At 41.5% G+C, this 9,622-nt stretch overlaps 1 protein-coding gene across 1 annotated transcript; it reads right to left on the reverse strand.

Annotated features, from left to right (window-relative positions):
• Nucleotides 1-6: 6 nt before the first annotated feature.
• LOC109864264 (transmembrane protein 131) lies at nucleotides 7-9,310 on the reverse strand. The gene is made up of 23 exons (XM_020445314.1): nucleotides 9,288-9,310; nucleotides 8,693-8,757; nucleotides 8,373-8,401; nucleotides 7,640-7,723; nucleotides 7,427-7,550; nucleotides 7,161-7,274; nucleotides 6,960-7,082; nucleotides 6,721-6,884; nucleotides 6,453-6,639; nucleotides 6,278-6,386; nucleotides 5,921-6,180; nucleotides 5,277-5,693; nucleotides 4,991-5,179; nucleotides 4,674-4,902; nucleotides 4,124-4,502; nucleotides 3,818-4,033; nucleotides 3,544-3,686; nucleotides 2,191-3,458; nucleotides 1,783-2,104; nucleotides 1,219-1,682; nucleotides 929-1,136; nucleotides 635-804; nucleotides 7-514 (listed from the first exon to the last, which is right to left on the reverse strand). Exons 2-23 carry the CDS (start codon nucleotides 8,711-8,713, stop codon nucleotides 431-433), a joined length of 5,304 nt encoding a protein of 1,767 aa, XP_020300903.1. The 5' UTR covers nucleotides 8,714-8,757; nucleotides 9,288-9,310; the 3' UTR covers nucleotides 7-430.
• Between the last annotated feature and the right edge of the window lie 312 nt (nucleotides 9,311-9,622).

The raw sequence follows: 9,622 nt of genomic DNA on the forward strand, positions 1-9,622 counted from the left end.
AATTATTCTGCGATTATCCTGCAAAAAATATCTACGATAATCCAAAGTTATCGTATGTGTTTTTTTTTTAAATAACGAAATAGAAAATAAAAAGCATAACATCTAGATTTAGTTGTAAGAAATTGTACGAAAATAACTCGTTTCGAAAGACTGTTCGGTCGGTGTTACTGTCGTACAACGCAATAGTAACAATTATATCACAAAGTACGCACAGCGTATAGTCGAAACAACGAAAAAAAAAAAAAAAACTGCGTAACAATTTCCGTTCCTCATCAAAAAACTTTAATCGATCCCAGTGGGGGGTGGGCGGCAACTGCATTGCCATCCCGTTAGAGGACCGTCGTTACTTTTCGATTTTTGCCAAAAAAAAGAAAAAAATCAAACAAACATCCATGTATATCACAAAGGTAAAAATCGAAATTCCCAATCATTACTCTTCACGCTTCCACGATTCCGTCGACGACGGAGTCCATATTGTGCTGAGCGAACGAAACGGGTCGAATCCAGATCTCTCCTGTGTGAGGGAGAAAACAAAAAAAAAAAAAAAAACAAAAAAATCATTAAAATCGAATAGTTTGCACGTTATATATGCGCGCGCGATGCGCGATTGGTTTTCTCTCCATTGTTCACTCACTTGCATAGCCGATTCGGACTGTAACGTTTGCGACATGGGCGGTGCGGCTGCGCCCCAGGGAGCCGCGGCCCATACACCCCCGGTGTTGATTCCCCACACTCCGCTGCGTTCTTCTCCCACAGCCGCTCTGGTGTACAACGGTTCCCAATTTGTGTCGTCTGTCCAATTATCTGTTGATTAAAATAGAAGAGACAATAATGATTCACATGTAACTTGCAATTGTTCTTCTTCCCGCAATTTGCGACAACTATTTCTCATGTGTACAGCGTCGTTTTTTTTAAGTGAGTTAATTACCTTTTAAGTCGGATATAATAGATCTGTCTGAGGTTTTCGACGAGTCCGAGTGAATGCCGCTCGAACTGTCTGACAGTAAATTGATTATAGGACTAGTATCCTCCCACAATTGGCACCGCGTGTCTTCCTCGGGCGTTTCCAGTTCCACCAAATTCCGCTCGTCGGTCTCTGGAAGATCGTCGTACGGCACCAGCTCGCGCTCGAACTGCTGCAACAAATGCAGGTATAAATGAGTTTCAGATTTTAACGAGCAATTTACACTAGATAGTAGTAGTTGAAGTCGAGCTTACAGGATGTTCCGTGAAGGTGTTGACGAAATAACTGTTCGAATGCTGCGAGTCCGACTGCAGAATCAGAGAGTTCAGATCGTGCGTCTTGTCTCTATCCGAAGACGCGATCGACATGGGACCCGGTTTTGACATCAGACTGTTGTTGTACTCCTTGGACGTTTGCGTCGACACTTCTTGCGCCAGATGCGCCGGTTTGGCGTACTGCTGCATGTCTTTGACGTCCGTGTTGAACATCGAGGACAAGTTCGACGTGATTTTCTGACTCTTGTGGTTCATGTGATTGACGTGATTAGAACCGGGGGAATAGGGGGAGACGATTTCCTGACTTCGGGCCACCACGTCGCTGAATTTAGCTCTGTTCTCGTTCCAACGAGAGGGCGGAGGAGGCGGCAACGGAGGCGGAATCGTTTCCATGGTGCGCATTACGTCCTCTTTTTGACTTACGTTCTCGTTTACTGAAGGAGCTAGAAACGTAGTAAGAGAGAAACGTAAACTGTTAGATGTAACTGCATTTACACAATGTGTAAATAATGTAATTTTATGTATATGTGTGAAAATGCATACGCTTGACGTGCATCTTGTCGGCGAAAACTCGACGCTTCTGCACCGTTTTCTCTTTTCGCGGTGGATTTTTATTTTGACGCGGTAACTTAAGAGACGACTCGATGGTACGTGAGGTATGCTTCGTGGTGGACTTGCTGATGCTCGTCTTCCATCTGTTTGGATTATCCTGCTTCTCCTTATCGTATTCGTCATCATCACAGTCACCTTCGTAATTGTCCTTATAATCTATGCATGGCACAGTTGGAATAGACTGAGGTTTGTTCTTCTTTGAGATTGGCTTCCTTTGGAGCTTCTCTTGCTTCCCGCACGACTGGTCGAAACCCTGAACAAACAATTTGTTTACATCCAGTTGCTCGCGAACAACTTGGAACATAATAAAAAAAAAAAATAAAAAAAAACAACACTTACCTTACACATCGCATCGTCGTGAGTTGAACTCTCGGTTGTTGTGGACGAAGTCTCTTCTTCCGAGAGTTGAACGATCTTTTGAGAACTCGCGGATTCTAGTTTCTTCAACGAATCGTGATGATTATTGTGATTGCTATTGCTGTTTCCGCCACCGTTCGTCTGTTTATTTCGCTTGTTGTCTGACTTGGCGGCTCGATTGTTGCCGATTATCCCGGTATCCATCGCAACTTCTTGATCGAACTTAGTTTCTTCTTTAACGCTCGACTGCACGGATTGTGTTTTTCCTTTTCTGTTCAGTGTCGGACTCGATTTTGCGACCGCGTTGACAATACACTTTTTCTCTTGAATCAACTGAGTTGTATCGTTTGCTTCGCAATTGTCCGACTGGGTCTCTTGAACGTTGTTGTGTTGTCTCTTGTTCTTTCTCTTCGACCCGTACGTATTGTTCGTCGCGCTCGCGTTATCCGTAACTGACGACTCCTCGCACCTTTTGTACGACAGCAAGTCCTTCGATTCGGTGTCCAGCTTGAATCTGCGTTCTTCCTCGGCGGTCCAGTCCGGGATCTTTAGTCCCTTTTGCACGTCTTTGTCTTTGATCTTCTTCACGTTCATCAACGCCCAGTCCGGATACGTTTCCTCCTTCCTCGACTTGCCCCTCTCGTCGGAGATCTTCTCGTGCTTGTTGTTGGCGGCGTCGCCGACGATTTGCGTCGCGCCGCCGTGCGTCGAGCTGTGCGACAACAGTCTCAGATCGAGCGGCGGTTGCATCGGACTCTCCTTCGAGGTAGTCAATGCGTTTCGCAGTATTCGGTCCGCCTCGAGAACCGTGACCGCGACCACGCACATTCCCAATATCGACGAGACGCAGAGGGCGGACCACTGCACCACGCGTTCCCACGCTGGCCTAAGGAGCACCAACGCGCACGAGTCCAACCAGTACGGCGGCAGAGTCGCCAATAAATTAAACGTGAGCATGCCGTTCTCGAATTTATCACCGCCGCCGCTGTCCGGTCCTACGCTCGTCGACACCAGCAGCTTTCGTTCTACGCGCGACAGTGTGAAGTCCGGCGTGAACGCAATGTCGATTCTCTTTGTGGAGTTCGGATTCAATTTGAAGGGCGTGCAATCGAGCACCTTGAAGCCGTAGCCCTCGCACCGCCAATTGTTAATGTAGAAACCGTAAACCTCGATCGGCAGCTCCCCCGTATTCTTAGCCGTGAAGGACCGCTTCACGCTGAGAACGGGGATCGTGTTGCGTCTGGCGCGATCTGAAAGAAAAATAAAAACGACTTCCGATCTAATTTCAATCCCAATCCGTAGTCTCGATACGGAGCTCCAAGAAACCATACGTACATTCGCATTCTTGAAGATGCTTGTCCGTCAATTCAAACAGCAAGGGCGGTGCGACGGAGCCCGGTTTCCGATTGCCAAATCTAAATTGAGCGTTCGCGCCTCGACCGCTCATACGCAACACTTCTAAAATAGTCAAATTATTTCTGGAAGTAAAAACGCTCAATTAAAACGCAATCGTGTCAATACGCGCAACAAGTGCATTTGCACTTTTATCGCCAAACTACACTATTTGTTTCTCGTTCCTGAAAAATAATATAAAAAAGAAGTAACTTGCCTAATGTATAAAAAACCAGATGATATCGAAGCGGACAAGGGTGTGTACGCTATGCGAATTGTCCTTGTTTTCATAGGATATAAATATAAGGGAAACGATTGGGGTGCTATCGACACGTCCCACTCTTTTTCGTACACCGCTCGCTCGTTCGCGTTTTCCTCCAGTTTGAATTCTTGCGGGATCGTGAACGAACACTTCGCGCACGCGGGTTTGAATCTGCGGTTTAAAATAAAAATTTTCATCGTCATGATTTTTTTTTTCTCTAACAAAACAACAATTTACGATCAACAAATTTGGATTACGTACTTTGTTGGCAAAGAGTCGTAGAGACGCACTCCTTGGGGATAACTCCAGTCCATGACCAGCTGAACCATCAGTGGACTCGCACTCGGATTGTGCAGTTTGACCGCTTTGTATGATGTATTTCCGACCTGCGTCAGCGGAAACATTAGAACGCTCTTGTTCTTAATGCTGTTCGAGCTGATCAACAAGCTCGGCCAGTGCGGTTTGAGGTTTACGTGAAAACGGTGACCGCGCACTTCGTTCGTGTCCAGACGCATCGTGATGTTCTCCCACGAGCTGCCCGCGGTTGAGTTGACGAAGCGCGCGTATCGCGTGTTCAACAGGTTCAGGTCGGTGTCGCGAGTGTGCGACGGAAGGCTCAGCGTGTTCAACCACTGACTGCCTGCTGTAATAGAACAAAGTAATACAATCACCGTAAATCTACGAGTAATCGAAATACTTAGAACAATTGCGGTTCAATAACTTCAAATTAAATAATAAAATTAACTTATTATAATAATTATTTAAAATTAACTACAAAAAATTTATGTAAATTAGCTGTGACTTCACTCACTGTTAGTGTCCACTGATAAACCCAGATAACAATGTTCCTTGCAGGTGGCCGAAGAGTCAATCTGTATCGAACCGATGTTGTTCTCGCCCTTAGATATGACCGGCACAGTAGCTTCCTCCAATGGAATGTACTTTATTCTGTCGTCCTTATTCAAGGGCGTTACACGCGTCACTTCCATCGGTCTCGAGAACGTGGAGTGCACCTTCACCTGTTGCACGCAGATCGATCCCTGCGCGAAGATTTGAGATTTCGTCAAAGTCGCGCATATAACAATTTTTTTTAAAAAAGCCTGAATTTCGATACGACAGATAACTCACGGGGAAACAATCGGTGAAAATGAGCTTCTTCAGGGAAATCTTGCCGTGCGCGACTCGCATGTACACCGGCAATGTGAATCGTTCGTACGTCGTTCGCACGAAAACGTCACCGACAATTGTGTCTTCCTCGACCACGGGAGTTTTCACTTTGATCTTAAAGATCGCCAAGAATTCCGGCTTTATGTATTGCTGAAAATTCGTTAGATTCGTTACGCAATCGATCGTGACGACGAGAAATTAACAAAAAAAAAATTCATAAACCACTCCACCTCGAAAACACACTCACATTTCCAGAAGGGCTGCACACGGTGATATTTCGAAATTCCGTGTCCAACAGATCCGCGGGACCGTTCTGACACCCCATCAGTTCGAGAACCGCGCCGGGCATGTTCACGCCCCAGCTGTGCAGCTCCACGTTGACCGGGTTTTGATTTTCAAGCGCGAAAATCGCCTCGTTCTCGGTTCCGCTTCCGACCGTGCCGAAATTCATTATCCCCATGTCGTCCTCCTTCTCGCCCGGTATGATTTTTCTCACTTTGCCGTCGTAGCTCAGCACCGGGACCTCGGTCACGGACACGTTCGAGTGTATCAATATCGACGATTCCATTTTCACGTTATCACTCTTCCGCTCTTTGGTAAGTTGTAAAGAAAATATATTGACTTTTTGCTCAGGCTTTATTACTTTAGGAGTAAAATCTTTTATCTGAAAGAGATTACAAAACTTTTAGAAGAAAACGAGAGAAGAAGATAAAAAAAAAAGAGACGTGTTTTGCACACGAGATTGTTTAAAATGAAAAATCACAACTTTTCCTTATCGTAAGTCTGAAAGATTAGTTCAAAAGTTTGGGTTTTGGAAAAAGAAGAAAATAAGAAATACAAGTGTTCTGTATATGTGAGCCTTAAGTGGAAGAGACCTAACGATCTTCTCACCGTAAAAAGCGATTTCGCGTTAGAGCACATGGTGACGTTTGTGATAGCTAGTGGCAATTTGAATTTGTTCACCACGCTGAAGTTCCGAGCTTGATTGGATTGCGGAGAACAATAATGAGTGATCGACGTGTTCACTTCTAATCCGCCTTGCAACACTTGGGCTATCCACGGAACTGCTAATTTCTGACTAGAGCCACCCGGACCTATTGCTTTTATTATTAACTTGCCTTTAAAATGCTGCAAGTCCAAACCAGTTTTCCCTAAAAAAAAAAAAGAACAATAAGACCATAATTCATCGTTTACAAATTACAGATTAAATAAACTTGTTAACTTGTCTTTCTGTTATTTGCGTCTTACAATCGTAAACCAGCATTCCGATAGTGATCGGTACGTCAGTCTCTCCTGGAATTACTGCTGATTCAAACTGCAGCTTCAACGCTTTTGATACCGGCGTATTTATAATATTCTACAAAAAATGTTTCACTCGCGTAATTGTTTTTTTTTTTTTTTTTAAATGAAAAACGCGACATACCACAACTTTGATTGCTTTCTTCGCCGAATTTTTTAAAGCAATAGGATGGCGAATAGGTGGCTGCAATGAGCCACCCATCCCCAAGTTAATCACTCCGGAACTTCCACCCCAATGAAGACCAGCTCCACTTTTAACTTCTACTTCGACTGCTACTACAAGGATCTCAGCAGTGTTATTGACTTTAAATCTGTAACGTTCACATTGCAATTATATGTTAACATTCTAAAAACTATTTTAGTGTACAATATCGCGCGATAAAAATACCAACCTAATATATGCTGTGTGATTTTTTTCCGTATACGCGTTAAAAGTTAGTCTGATGACAGGCTTCGTTTGATAGGGTAGAATTTCCCATAATTCACGGGTGCCTTCTGGCTCGCCTGATGGTAATTCTAATTGAAATTCTCCACCACTGCTATATACTTCCATGACCTTTGTAAGAAAACAATTTTTAAATACACATAAAAATATAAAAATTACGAATCATACGGATAATAATTCACATACTTGTAACGCTTCTGAATGTGGATTGTGCATGTATATAAGGGGTGTAAAAGATGCGTTTAATGGTAACTTGACATCGACTACGGGTCTGAGTCTGTAAGGACTACTCACACTTACACCTTTGACCTGCGGATTCAAAACCATTTTATTTTGCACATCACGATCTTGGGCTATGATAACTAAATCGTTACATTCTTTTGTTACCTGATACTTTAACGTTCCATCTGACGTGTGTATAAAAAGGTGTGTATCAATATCACCTTCCTCTCGACCAAGGAAGATAACATTAAATGTTGTGTTTCCCAATGGTGGAATTACCTGAGATAAAAGTAAGAATCAGTACGATTAGATAAATTGAATTACATACGCGAAAGTGTCAAATATTTAATTCGAATCTTCAAATTGACATCAGCATCAAAAGTATTAAATATATTTGTGTTTTTTTAACCGATCTATTCTTGAGGACTTACTTTGTTTTGAAAAAACGATGAATGGAAGTGACGTGTATTTCCAGATATCGATGAAAGATGTATAGTTTTATTGTGATCCTTGTTAATCATGATCACAGTTTCTTGGTGAGGAATACCAAGTTGTCTATAAGAGAAACAAAAATTTATATACATTGTGTAATGTGTAACTCTTATATCGTAAATAAAATACCACACGCTCTAGACATCGTTCACCTTTCTTTAAAGTCCAAAATGCTTGGCTCGAAGGAAATGTATGAAAGTAAATCCTCCATCTTATCCTCCTCCAATACGGTGTCCCTTAAAAACATAATGAGATGCTGTTCAGGAAGTAATTACATTACTGAATTGTAATTTATCATATTGGAAATTGAAAATAGGAAAGGTATAAGAACAATTAGTTTGAAATGCAGTTGAGATTCGATACAGTTAGTAAAGCAATGTTTAGAATCTCGGTATCTCGTTGTCAGAATGATGCAATGTTTTATCTAGAGCAAATAAGTCTGACGACAATACACACTTGTATATCGCAATCAACAAAACGTAATAATGTAACTGAATTACAACTCCTTCGATTTTTTTAAATTTGCACGATCGCAATCCAATTTTTAAACATGTGAAATATATAAATTTTTTTCTTGCTCCGAGTTTGCTTCTTAGAACATAAGACTTGATTATCTCATCTATGGTTAGTCAACATTTTTGCAGATTGTCTAAAATATGACAAATACCCTGCTACAATTCGCAAATCAAACAAATGTATGACAATGAGTCTCAAATAAAATGCAAGTACATGTGGCGAAATATAAAATGTTTGTTAAGATATGAAGCTTGAAGGTTTTTCATGAAGGATACTCTGTACAGCTAATACTTAGAAGAAGAGAAGATTTATAATGAGTACCTTTCCTACTTCCACTCACCATTATCTTAATGAGTTATTAATGCTTACCCAGCCCCATGTACTGTATTACCAAAATCCTATAAATAAAGAAAATTCCAATGTAAATTATCTTTATCATTTCAGATTATTGCAATAAAATAAAATTATTAAAAACTTATTTTACAATTTTAAAAGAATTTTTTACTCTTTTCTGTCACAAATATAAAGTTTTTTTTTTTTGATAATGCTGTTCTGTATCCGCGCGTACAAAGTTTCTTATAAAACCACTTAAGCCTGATAAAACAAACATACAAGAGAGTTTGTTTTTCTGGCTAAGCCTGATAAAACAAACATACAAGAGAGTTTGTTTTTCTGGCAATCTTACTAACCTTGTGCATAGATATTGGCATATTATCCAAAAGATATTGGACATCGTTGTCATCCTGAACAAAGGCTATAAAATCACAAAATATACATTTACATCAATGACTCGTAATAACAAACTTGCAAATTTTTTAGTTGCAATATATTTACAGATATATAAAAAAAAAAAAATTACAAAATTAAGTGTGACACAAGTGACAATCCTACACTCTGCAGGTTAGGTGAACAATTTCTAAAAAAGACAGAGTTCTAAAAGAGCATTTCAAACCTGCCGCACACAGAGATTGCGAAGAGAGAAGCAATTCTAAGTGATAATAAATCTATAGAGAACGCACGACAAAGATTATTTGACTGAAAATTCGGTCAAGCTTGTACACCGTTGCACAAGCTTCGATAAATACGTGCGATATCGCGTACGAATTCACGGGAGAGAAAGCAAATTGGTAATTAGATCGGTAATGCCTTTCCGTTTCAAATTAATCGAAAAGCACGGCGGAAGCTATCAAATTTCTGTGACAAAAACGCAAGTTCTTGGCACGAGCCATCGCGGATCACGCGATGTAAACATTTACGTCATGACAGGTGAAACTGAGGTTATACCGTATTTTCGTATCGCCGTGATAACGATCTTCGCCGCAAAAAATTTGCGAATTTCAAAAGCAGAAAAAAAAACGACAAATACTCGGACGAGACGAAGATCGCGTGACGCGGCGCTTGGCGCGCAAAGCTCGCGCGCGTCTCGCGACCTTCATCGGCAACGGGGGTATATCGTTAAAAGTAAATCGGAAGGTCTCTTCTTCCGATGCTTCATCGCGCTTTTTCGCGTGCACAAACATCACACGACTCGTCGTCGGAATTTCGCGATTTATTTTTTCACCGCATTGGGAGCGAACGGTCGCTGATCTTCGTCAAAAAAAAAAAAAAAAAAAAAAAAA

The sequence above is a fragment of the Pseudomyrmex gracilis genome, unplaced genomic scaffold (genome assembly GCF_002006095.1).
Source record: "Pseudomyrmex gracilis isolate BER0280 unplaced genomic scaffold, ASM200609v1 scaffold_18, whole genome shotgun sequence".
In the NCBI taxonomy this organism is placed as follows: domain Eukaryota; kingdom Metazoa; phylum Arthropoda; class Insecta; order Hymenoptera; family Formicidae; genus Pseudomyrmex; species Pseudomyrmex gracilis.

Coding starts and splice junctions, on each gene's coding strand:
- LOC109864264 (XM_020445314.1), bottom strand. CDS start 8,713: ATGCCAATATCTATGCACAAG. Junction 6,885..6,959: donor CACATTCAGAAGCGTTACAA/GTATGTGAATTA, acceptor TTTCTTACAAAG/GTCATGGAAGTATATAGCAG. Junction 5,180..5,276: donor TGTGCAGCCCTTCTGGAAAT/GTGAGTGTGTTT, acceptor ACGAATTTTCAG/CAATACATAAAGCCGGAATT.